Raw genomic sequence first — 19,341 nt, forward strand, 5'->3', positions numbered from 1 at the left:
AACGGTGTTGGTCCCATGTTTGTGGGAGTTTTGTGTGAGGAGTTATAGCACGCGAAATTAAAAAAAATTATCTTTTTTTTGTGTGGCTCCCTAGGTGGCGCTATAGACTTTTGTGGTGTTTTTGTTTTTGATTAGTGAATGTTGAGACATACCGAACGATTGTGCCGAATTTCAGCGAATTTCATGCATGTTCAGGGGGTCAAATTAGATTATGCGCGTTATGCGCATTATGCGCATATAGCGCGCACTCATTGAGAACAAGAACAGTCTAGTACCAGGTTTTGAATGGGTGTGTATGTGAAAACTGGCTCCGGGCCGTCTGGCCCAGTTGCCTCATGGCTGTTGGGGGGGGCCTGGGACACTGTTTAGTGTGTGTTTTTAGTGTTTTTAGTGCTGCTAATGTGTTGCTCTGCCTTCGAAACATAACAGGGTCTTCGCCAGGTACTGGCTCAGGCCCTAATTACTTTGTTTCACCACAAGTTACTTTTGCTTTAAACCCCCCAAAAACAAATAAATAAATAAAAAACCTCTGAGATCTCAGGAATATTTGTAAAAAAATGTCCCAGGAGTTCAATTGAGTTGAGAGAATAAAAAAAAAAAATTAGTGCACTCATAAAGTCCTACCGCCCTCTTTCGCAGTGAATGTCCAAGGTGAGTATTTCGATGCAGGGGGGAAATGGGGGGATATTGAGACATGAGCGTGGATGATCCTTTTCCTGCAGGTAAGTGACAAGCAGGATGGGAATACCGGCAGATGACAGCAGAAGATGGTAGGCAAACCGAGGACACCAGGAAGGACTCCAACTAAAAAAAACAGCCTACACGGCCATGGAAAATAATTATTCATCTAGTACTTAACCAAAGTCCGTTTCAATATTTAAATTAAAGCTGCAAGCAGCGTTGTTAGGGCCTGAGCCCCCGCGCGGCCTACGGTCGCGACCTTGACACCGGCCCGAATCCAACGGTGTAATCGGCAAATCCCTAGGCCTCGTAGTTTAGGAGATACGAGCCTCAGTGCGCTGCACAGTGTGACTGCAGAGCTGAGAGCCGGCCCTTTAAGAGCCCCTCCCTTCTCTGCTCGCTCTCTGCCATCTCTGTCAGAGCTGAGAGCAGAGCTGAGAGCAGAGCTGCCAGCTGGCCCATTAAGAACCGCTCCCCCGCTGCACTGTGTCTGATCTGTGCTGGAGTGGAGAGAGCGGAGGATTAAGAGAAATGTAGTGTGTAAAAGCTGAATAAGTCGGCATACGTTGGTGAAAAGTCACACAAAATACCATATTTTTGTCGGGATTTTTGTCAGGAATACAGTGGTGTGTTTTTAAAAGCTGTGGGATGTATGGTGTAGATGTGAGAAGCATTTGTTTGAGAGTATGTACCCTGAGAGGACGCGCTCTCCCCATAGACTTCCATTGTAAGGTGAAATGTGTCTCCCCCATTTTGACGACTCATAAAATCCAAACCAAGCGCGTAGTATATTAACCTTTAACAACTTTTAATCAGCACAGTTGGGAGAGTAATGTGTGAAAGTTTGGAAGCCCTGGCATTTACGGTTTAGGAGGAGATAGATTTTGTTCGGGGCGCAAAATTGTCCAAAATTAGACATTCGTGTCCAAATTGTGGACATCCTGTTACAGTTAGGTCAGGGGTGTGAGTGTATGATTTATCCGTCTTGATGAGACGAGTTCAATGGTGTTGGTCCCATGTCTGTAGGACATTCCTACAGGCTGTGGCGTGGTTTTTTGTGTATGTAGGTGGCGCTATTGAGTAGAGCGCCTCTTTTTTTTTAATTATCAAATTTTTCGCCGCACCCGATGTGCGTACCAAATTTGGTGAGTTTTCCAGCATGTTTAGGGGGTCAAATTAACTTTTGAAGTGGCGAGTGTGCCTTCGAAACATAATAGGGTCTTGGCCAGGAACTGGCTCAGGCCCTAATAAAATTACTGCTTACAGTGTCAAATGTTACTCCTTCCCATAACCTCTTAATAACCATCTTATTTCAAAGTACATAGAACCTATGACACATTTCACAATAACAACATATTGTAACTTATTTACATGAACTTCACTGTTCATAGTAATGTAGAACTCCACTCTTGCACCTAAACACATACTCAGTTAGCTTATAGATGCATGAAATATCTGTCGAAATCTCATTAACTTCCAGTTAACAGTTATCAAGTATTCACATTCACATACAGTAATTAACAATGCAAGATTCAATAACCATGTTAAATAGACTTCAGACATTTATAAATTTACTCGACCCCCCTCAAGTTCATCCTGACTGGTTTAAGTGAGAATACAAAGCTAATTTTCATGTTTCAGCATCATGTAATATGTCGCTAGCGAGTTAGCATGCTAATGTAGCTAATGATTGTCACTCAGCCGGAGATCAGTTGTTTACAGGTCTAACAGTTCAGCGTCATCTCACATGGAGTCACAGCTCGTCATTCCTCTTGTCTTCTTCTGTGCTCAACTCTATCTCATATTTTCTCTGTATTTTCTGTTTATTAATCTACAAGTTTCCTCCTCTTTTCTCTTACATCCATGCACACCATGCTGCCTCAGTCCAGGGGGGCGCGCAAAGAGCGTATACTGACGTTGAGATAGTCACTCGGATCAGTTTTTGTCACACTGAAACCAACACACCTGAATTAAAGGGACAGTAATAACCTGGGGGTTCAACTAGCCAGGGTTACAAAAGGAATGTTTTTTATGGTTTACCATTAAATAGTGTTGAAGTACGCCAACTTCACCGGGTCTGTTGATGAGAACAGATCAACCGGAGTCGTCTGCTTTAGACAAATCAACACTTTATTTCACACAACAAAGCAGACAGATATATATCTGGAGACCCCACTACATGCACCTTGAGAGTGCAGCAGGGAGTCTGAATAATATATTAACAGACAGTGAATATATGCTTGAAGCCACACCTTTTTTGCATACATAATTTTACCCTCATGCATATCACACTTCTTGATTAGTACTCCAGCCTCCTGCACAGTCAGCTCGTCTTGTCCTGTTGTCGTCATTCAGCCTTGACAGTTCGGGCGCAACTAGCAGCCTGCACAACTTAACATAAACAATCACGTCATGTACTTATACACAATCAACTCCTGATATGGTGGTGCCATATGAACATAACATGATCAAAAGCTCATTTTCTCACAATAGAAAATAGGAGATTTCTGTAAATAATTACTCTACCATTATTTCTGTTTTTTGGCAACAATTTTAATATATCACTCTCTTAAACGAGTCTCTGTGTGATATTTAGACTAAACAAAAAGGGCTAATTCCCTTTTAAATGAGGGTTCCTTGTACAGTGAGAAATATGGCTGCTTATCTATTGGAACTTTGCTATGTATTTTTTCTTTACTATAATATGATCATTTTTAGTAGTAGCTGTAGTAATCATTTGGAGACCAAATGAAAATAAATAAACATCCATCTTCTATTCCTTGTGATGTAGACTTAATTTTGTGGGAGACTGTGGCAGCTGGTGGAAAGTGTTCGTGGAAGTGCTGTACTACATTCAATCAATTTCTGCAAGCATACCTGTACAATTTCATTTTTAACACAAGTTTTAATAAAGCAGTTCATGAGACCTTGACCATAGGACATGACTTTGAACATTTGGACATTTTTCTCACCCACCCACACAAGAGAATTTAATAAGCATAACAGAACATGTGGATTTACTAAGATGTTATGAATTGAAGTAAAGAGGCCATAGGTGTGTGCAATGTAAAACAACAAAATCAGAAGAAACTGTGCTGCTCCTACTTCAGAAACACTTCTCTAGTCCTTTATTCTGCTTAGGATGATTAAGTAATTTTTAAGAATACAATTTGTGTAAATTGATGGACTGAAGTGTATGTCATAGATTCATTATCTTGAGGTAGTAATTATCTAAACTGCTACACGGATCCCCCTTGCTCCCTGCACACAGATGATTCCAATGTATTTAATTATTTTACACATACTGAGTGCATTTCTCACCACTGTGTGTGTGTGTCTCTGTGTGTCTTGTCTGTGTGTGTGTGTGTCTGTCTGTGTGCATGTGCATGCTTCTGTGTGTGTGTATGTGTTTGTGTGCGCGCGTGTGTCTAGACGTGTGTGGGTTTTTCAGTTGCTCTTGCCAGGCTGCTTCACCTGTGAAGTAAGTTGCAGTGCAAATACATTGGAACAAAATAACAGAAAGAAGGAGAAACAGAAATGTTTTGGCTTTAGCGGTATTTCCTGTCTCTAGGCTGGATACTAAACTCCATCCTTTGTCCTGTCTCAGATCCTTTGTCCTGTCCATCCTTCAGTTGTGTAAAACTCTGAGATTTAATTGAGGAAACAGTCATATCTTTTCTTGTCTTTTTTTCTCAGATGTATTCCTTGCTGCCATAATTTTGTGATCTTGCTGAAATGGAAGTATGATACTTTGCTTGTTGTTTTTTTAATTATTATTATTTTTATAGCATTGTAGTGAAAGAATTTCATCACATCCTGAAACTGAGACTGGCCAGTGGGAATTATTTTTTTAATTCCGTTATTTATGACTTAAATAGCACTATTTACTTGCAAAATACATAGACCTAATATAAAATCATCTTTTTTGTCTCCTGCTATACAGGTTTCCTGAGTACAGGTGACCAGGCAGCTAAAGGGAATTATGGCTTGTTGGATCAAATCCAGGCTCTTCGCTGGACCAGTGAGAACATTGCTGCCTTTGGCGGCGATCCATTACGTATCACTGTGTTTGGCTCAGGTGCTGGAGCCTCCTGTGTCAATCTGCTCACACTGTCTCACTACTCAGAGGGCAACCGCTGGAGCAACTCCACCAAAGGTAACACTTTCAAGCATGTGAGGAATCCAAGAAGTACCTTCATTCATATTTAGTGTGTATGCAGAACATTAACATACCTCTGTTCACACTTGGCATTTGTAGTTTGGTACTCTGAGCAGAACATCAGTGTACAAGATTTTAAGATTTTACATATATTTAATTTACTTGTGAGTTAATGCTTGATTGTATGTCTTCAGTTCATCCTTCACTTTTTTTACTTTGTACAGGAGGCATAAACACATACACACATTCACACAAACAAACACACACACACCGTACAACTAAAACACACACTCTTTACACATAATGAAATACTTTTAAGGGAAATCCAAAGTTTAGGCTGATATTGCTGGAAAATAAAATCATTAACATATTACAGTTGTATCTGTTTCACCGTTGCACATGCAAACTCTCACAAATACACACACACACACACACACATTGTAAAAGTATAACACACACAGCACCTGTAGATGTTACACTCCACTCTGGTGGTGGTTTTCTTGAATTTGCCTTGTTTCTCTGACACATATGTTTGGTAATGTAGGAAAAAGATAGATGCATTTGGAGGACAAAATGGGTGATCTTCCTTAAAGAATCTAATTCAAATCCAAATTCTCTTTTTTTAACAATGTTTAGAACCTTATGTATGACATAACGGTTGTATCCTCAGAAACCTTGTAATTTTTTAGAATGATTAAATTTTGTTTTTTGTGTCTATGCTCAGCTCTTGTATGTTATACATGAATTTATCTCTTTCTTTTCCCATTCTAGTATTTGATTTAACTGGTCTCAATCTGAGTTGGACAATATTCTTTTGAAAAGAATAGTTGATTTTATTAGTTTAAAATATTGCCTCAGTTGCTAAGATTGTTCAGTTGTCTCCATCTAGAGTGACAAAATAAACACACTCCTTACGACCAAAGCCAAAGAAGAGATAGACCTTATTAATATATTGTCCATGCCAGACCTTGAGACTTTGTGTCTAGTGACTAGCTGCTATCTTAGCCAACAAGAAATATCTGATGATCAGTTAAACTTGAAGATGATGCCCTTCAATTGAGTCACATCAAGATATGATGAAATTTTCTCCACTTTCTACTCATGAGTTTAGACTGACTAAACACTGACTTCAATTTTCTCTAAATTCTAAGTTTCAACCATTATTTTGTGATTTCAATGCCCAGGGTGTATACTGTATGTTATATCATGACATCATTGGTTGGTTGTAAAGGTCACTGAAACATAGTTTTCTTCTTTCTTGTCTTTCTGCCCCTGTGCTGCACACATCTCCAGGCCTGTTCCAGAGGGCCATCGCCCAGAGTGGCACAGCTCTGTCCAGCTGGGCTGTTAGTTTCCAGCCAGCCAAGTATGCCCGCATGCTGGCCCGCAAGGTGGGGTGCAACCTTGAGGACACTGTCGAACTTGTTGTGTGTCTTCAGAGAAAACATTACAAGGAGCTTGTGGATCAAGATATTCAGCCAGCCCGCTACCATATTGCATTTGGACCTGTTATTGATGGTGACGTTATACCTGATGACCCACAGATACTGATGGAGCAAGGTACGGGAAAACAACCTCCACAATTACTTTACAATTTAGTTAAAAACACTTTTTTTATAATGGGTGTTATTCTGGGGGCTTTTTTACAAATTAGGTCAAGCCCCACTCTACATGCACAAAAATTCTCAAGTGTGAGAACGTTCACTCACATCCACGCTGGCACAGAAGAAACAAAACCAATCTCACAATGAGCATCCATCCGCCTCAACTTGTTGGGGTGGTGGGTAAGTGGACTGTTGTCGTTCTGGAGTTAGCAAACAAAAATTAGTAAGCAAACAAAAATTGACAGGATGAGATGGAAAATGAAGAGGAATGAGCTTGAGAGAGGCTTTAGATACTTGGCAGAGCAGCCTGGTAACAAGGAAGTGCAATAGTCCAGTTTGGAAGTTTAGAAAAAAGAAAAAAATTACAAAATCCATGGAGGTTTGTAAACTTTCAATGTTAAAATGTATTAATTATAGCCTACTGAAATATTGAAAATGTAGATGCTTCTTGTCTAAAATCTTACTCTCTTCTTCAAGCCATTTTTTGAAGTTCTTTTCTTACAAGTTATTGCAATTTTTTTCATTTAACTTTGGAGTTATACCATGTTGTTGTCCTTTCTTTTGGATGAAAAAAGAAGACAAGCATCATTTGCTTTTGAGGCTACAGCACATTCAATATGATCAATCATCACAGTGATTGAATTACTTCCTTAAATCTGTCTGAAACAACATCAAATAATCCAGTAATTTAAAAGTTTTCTTCATTTAAAATAAACAATAAAAGAGGATTCAGTCAAGCTTAAACATGTGCAATTTCATCACCCATGTGCCACAAGGTTGACGGGAAAAGTGAATTGATGTATTTACCATCTTTGAGAAACCCATCCATCAGTCCATCCATTTTTTTATTCCGCTTATCTGTTAAGGGTCATGGGTAGGCTGCAGCCTATCCCAGCTGACATTGGGCAGGAGAAGGGGTACACTCTGGATAGGCTGTGAGAAACCTTTGAGTGTAATAATGAAGTCAACACAGCAATAATGTATCATTATACACATGGATATTAAAATCACCTTCTATAGTAACGTAACATATTCCATAACTACACTTTGTGGTTAGCACAACTGATGCATCACCAACCCTCTGTGCTTTACATGTCTCCTTCCAGGTGAGTTCCTAAACTATGACATTATGCTGGGAGTGAACCAGGGAGAGGGCCTAAAGTTTGTGGAGCTGATTGTGGACAATGAAAATGGCGTCCAAGCAAATGATTTTGACTACGCAGTGTCCAGTTTTGTTGATGACCTCTATGGCTACCCAGAAGGAAAAGATATTCTACGAGAAACCATCAAGTTCATGTACACTGACTGGGCTGATAGGCACAACCCAGAGACCCGCCGGAAGACTCTGTTGGCGCTTTTCACTGATCACCAGTGGGTGGCACCAGCTGTTGCCACAGCTGACCTGCACTCCAGTTTTGGGTCACCGACGTATTTCTATGCCTTTTACCACCATTGTCAGACAGAACAGGTGAGTCACTGGCATCAAGTGTATTGATCATCAGTGATGTGATCATTGTGTGCTTATTGAAAGCATTTAAAACTGCAAGTATACACTAAATAAGGTAGCAAGCAGACTTTTGGAAAGTGATATTTCTTTGAACATAATGCAAAATGTTTAGATAGTTGTAGTAGATCCTGCCAACTAATATTCCAGGCTAAATAATGGATTTATAATGGCATCTCAGTTTGATGATATACCTAATTTACTAACTGCTCTTGAGAAGAAATCGTTCTTTAAAATCTTATTAAATAATTTTAATTAGGATTTAGCATTTACCACAGTTTTCTTAATTGGGATTTTTCTGAGTGAAAACAATAAGCGAGAGCACACTCATATGTGAGTGCAAAATCATTGGCAACTTTGTTGAAATATTGTAATAATATATTTTTTGATAATATATTTTGTAATATATTTTAATGATTAATCTTATTTTAGAAAATTGAATTATATTTACAAAGTCTTTGACACATGATGTTTTAAAAATAAACCCTACAAGTACATGTCAGTTCACATTAATTCTTTGATGCTTCATCAAACCACATTTTTTTGTGTCATTTGTTATGCATCCTTCTAATACAGACTGAGGTATTTCATGCAGCTTTCTTTTGTTGTCATTTTTATTTTATATCCACTGCTGACACTACATGATATGACAGTTGTCAGACTGCAGTCTGGAGCACCATCTTTAGATTTTCATTTGGGTATTCTTGATTTTCCATCAATGTGGGCACATGGCCCCTCAGGGGATTTCCGAAATGTTTGGCAAATTACCTTAAGATAGCAACAACATTCATGATTATATTATAATTCTGTAGTTTAATAAAATGTACCCTTCTTGGCACAACTAGTAGTGACATAGTGACAGTTATGCTAAAAATAATATTTAATGGATGCTTATAGATAGCATTCAGCTGCTGAAAAGGAAAATGCCACTTCACTTAAATCATGTTGCATCTCTGGTTACAAGTTAGTTTTCAACCACAGAAGCAATGCTTCTTGATCAACCTCTCTCTCCTAGTTGTATGTGTGTAGTAGCTGTCTGTATGCTCCTGCAGCTTGAACTGACTAATTACATAAATCCTTTTGACAGAAAGTGGAAAGTGGCGATTATATCCCCAAACATACTTAAACTTTTTATTTAAAAATTCAACTCAAAGCTGTCTCTTCTGTCATCAGCAGGTTTTTTTTCCCCATGCTTTCCTTCACTGTAATATAACTGGCCAGACATTGTGCTCAAAATAACATTAAAACTAATGTCCCTTTTTTTATAAAGAAAAAAAGTGGAGTTTTTACTTCTCTGCGGATACTTGAATATTCATTGTTAGGTGACAGCAAAAACAATGCCTTTAAATGTCTTTTTCTTTTTAAATTCTTCTCCTTTTCATCAGGTCCCCCCGTGGGCAGATGCAGCACATGGAGATGAGATCCCATATGTGTTTGGCCTGCCCATGATTGGGCCAACAGAGCTGTTTCCTTGCAACTTCTCCAAGAATGATGTGATGCTCAGTGCCGTGGTCATGACTTACTGGACAAACTTTGCCAAAACAGGGTACAATGACACATAAATATGGTTCCTATGGGTCAATGTCAGTCCCACTGTGGCATCATGAGTTCATAAATCATTACTGAGAAAAGGATTAAAATATTGCTGAGATTTCTCACACACACAGATTTTGACATGATTGTGACGTGATTGACACATTTCCACCATTGTGCCTGATTTTGAACATCTTTATCCCAGGTAGTCTTGCATAATCCATTATCAGCATTTAGGCATCATGCCAGTGTCAAACCACTTTTTTTTTTATTCCTATAACACACAGTTACTGACCAATAGAATGACAGGGCACTCTTTGGAGCATTGATAAAACACCATGGCAAAGAGAAAGGGAGATGTGTATGTTGTTACTGTCAAGAAGAACAATGAAGCAGAGGACAGGTTTGTTACCAGAGGTAAAATAAAATACTCAGGACATTACCATGGTAAGGACAAGAAAGATAAATGTGGGTCAAAAATAGCAGAGACATTTCAGTAAATAGCTGGTTAGTTGAGCTATGTCTGGCTTTAATTCCCAAATACAGTTTTCAAAGTTGTACAGAAAAATGCAGTGAGACAGCTGGACAAATCTCTTTGCCACCCTCTGGAACTGAGGTCCAGGCCCTTTAATGAAGAGCTGTTCTAGAATAAACCAAGACCTAATAACTCAGATACCAGCTTAACAAGGTGTGATCTTCCAAGTTTACTCATCCATTTCCCAAATTGATGCTGGAACTAAATTATAATATATATATATATGCACGGTGGTGCATATATTTTGGTGGTCATTTGAAGGCCTCAGTCTCTCAGGTTCCATCCATCCATCCATCCATTTTCTTTTCTTCTGCTTGTTCCTGTGAAGGGTCAGGGGGGGGAGGGCTGGAGCCTATCCCAGCGGCTACGGGTGAGAGGCATGCACTCATGCTGATGAGTTATTGTCCAAATAGGACCAAATAAAATACTTTTTTATTCCCTTATGTCTCATGATGCCTTTAAGCATACTTTCTAGTCACAGTAATTGTTTTTCAATAGTATAATGGGACAGTGGCTTTTCTTGTGCACTGCCCAGTAGCCTTGAGGGGAACACAGAGCCACTAATGATCTACATATATAACCACAAAGTGACATGGAATACTGGGTACCTGGGAGATTAAGCCACCAATTTGTATGGTTAAGCATGTTCTTGATGAGGTCTGACTGGCTCCATATGCCACTCTCAGACAATTGGGCGCTTAGTGGATCTGAATAGGTTTCCGTAGCTCACATGGCTGGCTCTGTTCTGCTCAGATAAAAATGTAAGTGGACTTGTTTAGTACAGGGTCCTTGACTGAATGTGCTTTGTAACCTCTGCTACACACTTTATGGGAGGCTCCAGATATTTATTTAAAGAGCCATTGTATTAGTATGAATTGATATTGATGTTAACTGCAAGTGTACATCGTCGTCCGCTTATTCCTTACTAGTAAGGGTCGCGGGGGGGCTGGAGCCTATCCCAGCATCTACGGGCGAGAGGCGGGGTTCAACCTGGACAGGTCGGCAGTCCATCGCAGGGCCAACATACAGAGACGAACAACCATTCACACTCACATTCATACCTACGGTCAAGAGGTTTAGAGAATCCAATCAGCCTAGTCCCCATTTGCATGTCTTTGGACTGTGGGAGGAAGCCGGAGTACCCGGAGAGAACCCACGCAGACACGGGGAGAACATGCAAACTCCTCACAGAAAGATCCCGCACCCGAGCCGGGACTCGGACCTGGAACCTTCTTGCTGTGAGGCCACAGTGCTAACCACTGCACCACCGTGCAGCCCGCAAGTGTACATAAGATACAAAAATTGGCATTTCTCTGTTTATCTCAAATGCTGCCATGGTGACCACTGAAGCAGCACATACAACTCTTATCATTACTCAAACACTTACTTACCTAGATGCTCCCTTTTACATAGAAGACAATCATAATTTTAAAAATTAAATAAAAAAGGAATTTGAATAAACCTTTGAACCTTCAAATGAGGGAAATCTGTCACTTCGTGAGCCAGTTTGAGACCTTTTTTCTGTTCAATCTGAATCTTTACAAAAATCAATAAAAAAATAATAACAATACTCCTTTTGACCCTTTTTATTCTATCAAGTGTAATACCTCAAACCCTGCTGAATAAAATCTGAAAACTGGAGGCTGTATCTTACTTCTGCAATCCATTATTTTCATAATTATACCTATCAGCCTGGGGAGAAGCTACACTTGGGTCAAAATTAAAAATTTTAATAAGCAGACAATTGTGTTTCAAAAGGTCGACTCCAATTGTGGTTGCGATTTATTCCTTCCTCTCCCCTGAAGTAAGTGTACAGATTGTAGCAGCTATTTATAAATGCAGAAGACAACAATGATTATGAGGAGGGCAATACATGTATTGTTACACTGTTTCAAATGAGTGTGTATGCTGTTGTAAAGTAATAGCCACAGCAGACCTTCCTTTCAGTTGTTTCTTTCATTATTTTTTTATTATTTATTATTTCATTATTCATTATTTTCCTTCTTAACTTATTCTCAGGGACCCAAACCAACCTGTCCCCCAGGACACCAAGTTCATCCACACCAAGCCCAACCGTTTTGAAGAAGTAGCATGGACACGCTACAACCAGAAGGATCAGCTATACCTGCACATTGGCTTGAAGCCCCGTGTCAAAGAGCACTATCGGGCCAACAAGGTATTAATTTCATCATATTTGGGACATGCAATTTATTGTAAATTAATCAGAAATTGGCAACTGCAAATTTCCACATCATGGGAAGATGTGTTCATGGCTAATTGTGTGTCAAAAAACATTTTAAATTATATACTGTAGTACTGCAGAGGTGTGGTGCTACAGACTTAAGAAATGTATTTTTAGTTTAACATTTTAATCTATTGTTCCAATGAGACCAATGATGTAAAAGTTAGCATTCCCTTCAATATTGCAGTACACCACGTTATATAATGTCAGTCGAGTCATTTTTATTTGTTTATTTCAAAGCTGGTCTGCTGATTGGAAATTTTCTCTTCAGTATTGAATATTAATAATTGTGTCTAAAATCTAGAATGGAATTTCTTGATTTTGGAACTATGTCATGTGCCTGTATGACAGATAGGCAGGTTTTCTGATGTCAGACATCTGGCTTCCTTCTAATCGAGATAAATCAACATCAGGTCCAATTTAAGGATTAGGTAAAAAATTGTCTACACTAGTCCTTGAAATTTTTCATGTGGAAAAAGGTGACACATTTACAAACTTTCTCAACATCAAAAATGCCTAATTTCAAAGACTTTTTTCTTCATTTGTAAAAAAAAAAAAAAAAGAATAATAATGCTTTGTTTCAAATGAGGGCTAACATAGATTATATTAACGTGCTCATGAGATAAATAAAAGGTGTTTATATTATTCCATATTCCTGACAAGATATCTGCTTGATTTTTTTTTTTTGATGTACCATAAAAACATGAGACAACATGCATATTAAGCCAAACAGTGCTCTAAGATATGTTGATTGCAGGTAAATATTCCTTAAGGCTTAAATATTATTTTAAAAACCTCCTCTTTCAAATAGTTTTCTCAGTTTTGGCAGCAGATACAGTCCTTTAGTTTTGGTGTCTGTCTGTACTTACTGTACACAGCAGTTGAAGATATTTGTTGTTGCTTTAACATGCATGAGACACATTAGAATAACAGTGAGCTCTTCTACCTCAGGGAAAAAGTTTTCAGGGGCTACTTCAATCCGGTATTAAAGGTTCTGGTTCAGAACTGTTAAACTGTTAATCATTATAAATTCTTGATCTAATGTGAGAGTGAAATATGAGTGAAGTGATTCACTTGACAAGAAACATCTCACTGCTCTGCTACTAGAATCTGTTTTTGCATTTCACAAACCACAGATTTCATAATTACTCGTTGGTGAATGACAAGTAATTTTGTACAATCACACACTAATGGAGAACATAATCCAATTTTATTTTAACTGAAAATTATCATTTGTTTGTATAAGCCTTTTAACTGTGCATAAAGATTATTTTATGTTAATTTTAAAGTATTTTGCTTATTCATATGATTTATTGATGATGAAGAGACAAAGGTGTCCATATCACTAACTCACTCTGCTGCTAAACATACAGAACATTTGCCATAATATGTAGAAATACTTTCTCCTAAATTGGTATCCCAAATCCTGTCAGTGATTCAGTAAGATTGTAAATCACAACATCCCCCCCTAATTTATTCCTCTTGGTTTTAGGTTGCTCCTTTGAACTCAGTTATCATGTGTACTATGATGTTTTTCCCCTCCCCACCACAGGTCAATTTGTGGTTGGAACTGGTTCCTCATCTTCACAGCCTCAATGAGGTCACCCAGCTAATCCCTACCACAACCAAGGTTGGTATTAATCACATCATTTATTTATTCACACCATTTCTCAAGTCACATGACCTCCTTAGCATACATAACAAATGAAAGTTTAGGAAAAATTAATTGTTATTTACAATAAAACATGTTTTTATCTCAAGCTTTTTACTGACCTGTCTAACAAAACTGCAATATTTTTCTACCTTCAGTTCAGCCCTATGCTTGTTCCTTGCAATCATGTTAGACTCACAGGAAGACAGTCTAGGAACCCATGGGCTATGTCTGATAATGAAAAAAATAGGTGATGTAGTGACAGTATTTTGGGGGGTTTTCTGTATACCCAGACCGCATATATCTGGTCCAAGACTTCCAGACCAGGCCCAGGTGACATCTCAGTAAATCTCCACAGGCTACCTTCATAAGGATGAAGGTTTTTTTTTTTTCAAACTTTGAATTTCTATTTGCACTCCATATACAGTAGATGTTTACATGGGAACAACAGACTATTGCTGTTCAAACGTGATTGGTTAACGCTACTCCAAAAGACAATGGAAACCAGAAGCTGCCCTGTCTCAATATTTTAACCCTTGGCTTCCGATTCTGTATCTGAATAAATAAATCTGTTTATAGAGATTAATGGGAATATAATGACAAAAAGGCATATTTTTCACTATCTTAAATCTAAACTTCCAAAACTTAGACCAAAAAATTTGACCTTGAGTGTCATCAAGGCAAATCGGAATATGTACTTAAAATTGTAATTTAATATGTAACCTGTAAACTTCCTTGTTTCAGATTCCGCCACCAGAGGCTACCAACCGCACACCAAAGACTAAGGTTCTGGTAACCAAACGGCCAAACCCCACTCCATTCCCTACTGAGACCCAGGACAGCCACAACCAGCCACATCTCGTGGACCAGCGTGACTACTCCACAGAACTGTCAGTGACCATAGCCGTGGGTGCCTCCCTGCTCTTTCTCAACATCTTGGCCTTTGCTGCTCTTTACTACAAGAAAGACAAACGCCGGCATGATGTCCACAGGCGTTGCAGCCCTCAGAGGAGTGCAGCCAATGACCTTGCCCACACCCAGGAGGAGGAGATCATGTCTCTCCAGATGAAGCAACACTCTGACCTGGACCGGGACTGCAGGGGGGTTGGCGACTCCCTGCACCCTCATGATGTGGTGCTGAGGACTGCCTGCCCACCAGACTACACGCTGGCCATGAGGCGCTCACCAGATGATATCCCACTCATGACACCAAATACCATTACCATGATCCCCAGCACCATGGGGGGGCTAACATCGCTCCACTCTTTCAACACCTTCCCGAGCAGTGGGCAGAATAATACTCTGCCACACCCACATTCACACTCCACCACCCGTGTATAGCCCTGTGGAAGCACTGACACAGGCAATGCTAATGCCACTGCTACTGCAGAGACATAAGGCCACACGCAGACATACACAGATATGTCAGGAGCTGAAATGCCAGCCTGGAGTACACTGGTCATACTGGGATTGTACCACATCCTGTTCATACCTGAGGGAATATAGTCAAGGGATACACAGGGGGCCTTGACCAGATGAAAAAAAAAAATTATGTTTTTGTAGAAAAATAAGAGACATGGATCTAAAAAAAAGTACAAAATAGGGAGATGAATAAAACCACCTCAGAAGCTAAAACAAAACAGAAGATTTTTATTATTATTATTTTTGTTCTGATACTGCAGCAAAACAAGGTATAGTAGGTAACTTTTTCTTTTTGGTGACAGATATGGCCTTCGGGATCTTTTGACTAAATGACTGACAGTTATATCTGGAAGCCAAACAGAGCAACAGACAAGCCTCAGAGGGGAGAAGAGGGGAGCACTTTGTAGATGAAAGAAAACATATTGTTTTCCAGTGGTGCTGCACCGAAGACTCCGGCATTTGTGGGGCACAGATTAGATGCCACGCAAACATATTTAGGCATGTGTTCACCTCATCAATAGAGGCAATGTAAGATAAGACAATTGTTGAGAGGATCAGAGAAGGACTGAAAACTCAAGGGGAAAAATAAACTTTGTATGCACAACGGAAACCTTTTTGAGGAAAAAAAATGTTACAGATACTTTTCATCCATTTATTTTTGAGGATCAGGAGCAATTTTATTGTATAGAACATATTTACATATCTAGATCTGTACATGAAGCACCAAGGCTAAAGCCCTCTATTGTTGTTGGGTGGGTGATTGGGAGGGCCTACTACAAATCTGCCAGCAGGACTGAACCAGTGGGAAGTGGAGATCTACCTACTAGCTTGCTGTCGGTTCCAACTTGAACACAGAGAGCCGGAGGACAAAAGGATAATTGGATATTTTAGCACGATGCGCATGACAATTTATCTGCTTGATGGCTGCTCTGCTGATTATGTCATTATTAAGGATCATTTCACCCTCTCCTTTGCATTGGAGCAATTTCTGTCGGATTTCCTGATTGGATTACAGGAAACACACTCATCTTCCTGAGACAATGGGAAATGCAGCCCCAAGCTGTGGATGTTGTGGGTTGGATTTGGGGACGGAGAAGGGAGAGGCTGGGAATATGGTCAACTTTCTTGCATAACATAGTATAGCTTGAGTGGAGCTGGGTATGTAAGGACTAGTTTTGTACTCTGTGTGTTGGTACTACTTTTTGATAGTGGTTAAATCACATTTCACTGTATCAATCAAATTCATGAGACTTTCAGTTGAGATCCATATTCTTCTTTGATATTCTCACTACTGGACATACAGAAGGAATTACATTCCTTTCTTTTCCATTTTTTTCTTTTCTTTATGTGGGAGCTGTGTTGACTGAGTGCTTCAATGAATGCCCAAGAGGATGAAAATTGGGGGGTGTCAGTAAAGGAAGTGAATCTCTGAGCTATATATAGTTTCTCTTTCCTACTATACAGCCACCTTCTGCAGAGCTTTTAAATGATGAATACCTATGTATAACAAATATAACCCAAAGGCTGAGCATCTGGTGGAACTGACTGGTCCTAAAATGTGCAGACATTGGACAAATTAATGGGTTTTGAGTCAGAGAAGGTCAATCCTTATGATTACTTCTTAGTCTTCTTTCATCTTTTGTCAAGGTTTAGCCTTTATGGAGGCATACAGCATCATGATCAGAAAGAGAAAAGCTCCCCTAGAAGATGAAATCAACTGTCAACCCTATTTACTTCTCTTTTAAGAGCTACTACTTTTCCTTTTGAACCCATTGTTTTTCTACCACAGATTCCCAACTGTCTCATCTGTTATTTATCTTAGTAAAGTGGTTTACCCTCACACCCTTGAGTTCACCATCTATTCTGCAAGTGTGTCTGCCATTGGTAACTCCGTAAGGTCAGTCAAGCCTCAGCAACTAACAATGTTATCCACCAGAGTAGTGATGTGTCACACAGCAGAGCTGACTGCAGTCACATCCAATCTTTTAAGACACAGCAATTATAGATAGATGAATATCTATCTACAAGAGGGGAGTCCAGTTTCCGAAATTGATTAATTTTTGAGAATTGTGATGACCTGGATGACAGAGAATATACACAAATACATAGATGAATATCCTTTATGGGAAGCCTTTTGTACTTGAGTGAAGGAATGTATAGTGAGGAAAAGTAAAAGACACTGCTTGATCATCTGAAGCACAGGTCCCTGTTGTGAGAACATATTCTGCCCCCCTTGGCTTTCTTAAGGCGTGTTCACACTAAACGTGACACGAATTTTCGCGTCACTTTGTTTGCGCGAATTTCATCACTGGATCATTTGTTTTTATTTCATTCGCGTAAACGTTTTTCCCCCACAAATGCGAGGACAATTTATCCATTAATTTCTTTCCATCATCAACCATTGCTGGCTTGTATCTGTTGTGGAAGTCCCAGATACAGCGGAAAACCAAACGCTGGTATTTCTGGATCCATGGCATAATCTGGAGGAGCACACAACTGGGTTAATTTCACCGCTTTCACCAGGAACTGCGCCTGGATGACGGCCATTACCAGCAGGACTTCAGGCTGATGAGGGCCCAGTTCGATGACCTGTTGGCGAGGATCGGTGTCAGGATATCATGGATGGACACCAACTACAGGTGCCAGGACCGTTGACGTGACTTCACAGACGCCTGGGGAATCTCAACTCTTATAGGCTCTCTTGACACAACGTCACAATAAATTGTCATGCAAGTTGAATATTTTCAACTCCCGCGTAGACACAGTTTCATGCCATAAAATTCGCATTGGCAGCACGGTCGTGCAGTGGTGAGAGCTGTCACCAAACAGCAACAAGGATCTGGGTTTGAGTCCCGGCTCGGGCACGGGATCTTTCTGTGTGGAGTTTGTATGTTCTCCCCATGCCTGTGTGGGTTCTCTCCAGGTACTCCAGCTTCTTCCCACCGTCCAAAGACATGCAAATGGGGACAAGGCTGATTGGATACTTTAAATTGATCATAGGTATGAATGTAAATTTGAGTGTGAATGGTTGTTTGTCTCTATGTGTTGGCCCTGGTGACCTGTCCAGGGTGTACCCCGCCTCTTGCCCGTAGCCGCTGGGATCCGCTCCAGCCCCCTTAACAGGAATAAGCGGAAGACAATGGATGGATGGATGGAAATTGGTGTCATGTTATTCACATCATTTGCGTCGCCCAGCAAGTGTTCACACGAATTTGCGTCTAATCGCCTCTCTAAAAAGACTTTACATGTAAACTTATCGCGTGAAAAATTTGTGTTGCGTTTGGTGTGAACACGCCTTTACTGTGTAGTCATTAAAAATCATGAGTGTAGACCACTGTTACTCCATATAACAGTGCAGCAGATAAACTGGATGGGGGATCAAATGTAGCCTGTCACAGGGAGTCTCGGATTTTTATTATTTGGCATAAGATTTAAATTCCATTCATCCATCCATATTCTATTCCACTTATCCAATAAGGATGGGGGGGGCTAGCCCAGCTGACATTGGGCGAGAGGCAGGGTACACCCTGGATGGGTCGCCAATCTGTCACAAAGTCATAAGATTTAAATTGAAAAAACTAATTCCATCTGTTTGCTCCAGAATGTTAGATTGTTTCTCTAGATGAAATGGACCACAAGGGCTTGAGCTGGGATTTAAACAAAAGAAAGATTCCAAGGCATTATCACACATCATCCTCATGAGCCAGATACTTTTACAACCTTCTCTGTCAATCAAATCAGTAATAACAGACAATGGGGGGCGGGGGGGGGGGGGTATTGTAGAGACAGGCTCCGGCTCCAGTGCTGAGCTCATCCATTGCTGCACGGATAGATTTATACACAAATATTTCATATAGGCTAACACTGATTGCCTGCACTCGGATTTGGGATTTATTAGTCTCCTGTTAGGACACTTTCTCACCTACCTTGTTTGGTCTGGACTTTCGGACTTTCCAGATAGTCCGGAGCAAATTGACAGATGTGAAAGTTCCACCGGACCACGGTCCAGA

The 19,341-nt window shown here is 39.9% G+C and overlaps 1 protein-coding gene across 3 annotated transcripts in view; it reads left to right on the forward strand.

The window, feature by feature from the left end:
* Window positions 1–19,056, forward strand: part of nlgn1 (neuroligin 1) — a 399,552-nt gene extending 380,496 nt beyond the window's left edge. For all 3 annotated transcript variants that reach the window (XM_086225325.1, XM_086225326.1, XM_086225327.1), the window contains 7 exons: window positions 4,625–4,837; window positions 6,134–6,400; window positions 7,551–7,912; window positions 9,334–9,494; window positions 12,036–12,192; window positions 13,811–13,888; window positions 14,654–19,056. In XM_086225325.1, coding sequence (XP_086081451.1) covers window positions 4,625–4,837; window positions 6,134–6,400; window positions 7,551–7,912; window positions 9,334–9,494; window positions 12,036–12,192; window positions 13,811–13,888; window positions 14,654–15,250 — 1,835 coding nt within the window. In that variant the 3' untranslated portion in view covers window positions 15,251–19,056. The remainder of the gene's footprint in view (window positions 1–4,624; window positions 4,838–6,133; window positions 6,401–7,550; window positions 7,913–9,333; window positions 9,495–12,035; window positions 12,193–13,810; window positions 13,889–14,653) is intronic.
* The last annotated feature ends 285 nt before the right edge of the window (window positions 19,057–19,341 follow it).

Source organism: Aulostomus chinensis, chromosome 14 (assembly GCF_037954235.1).
Source record: "Aulostomus chinensis isolate RoL2024-O1b breed Wild chromosome 14, RoL_Achi_v1.0, whole genome shotgun sequence".
NCBI classification, from domain to species: domain Eukaryota; kingdom Metazoa; phylum Chordata; class Actinopteri; order Syngnathiformes; family Aulostomidae; genus Aulostomus; species Aulostomus chinensis.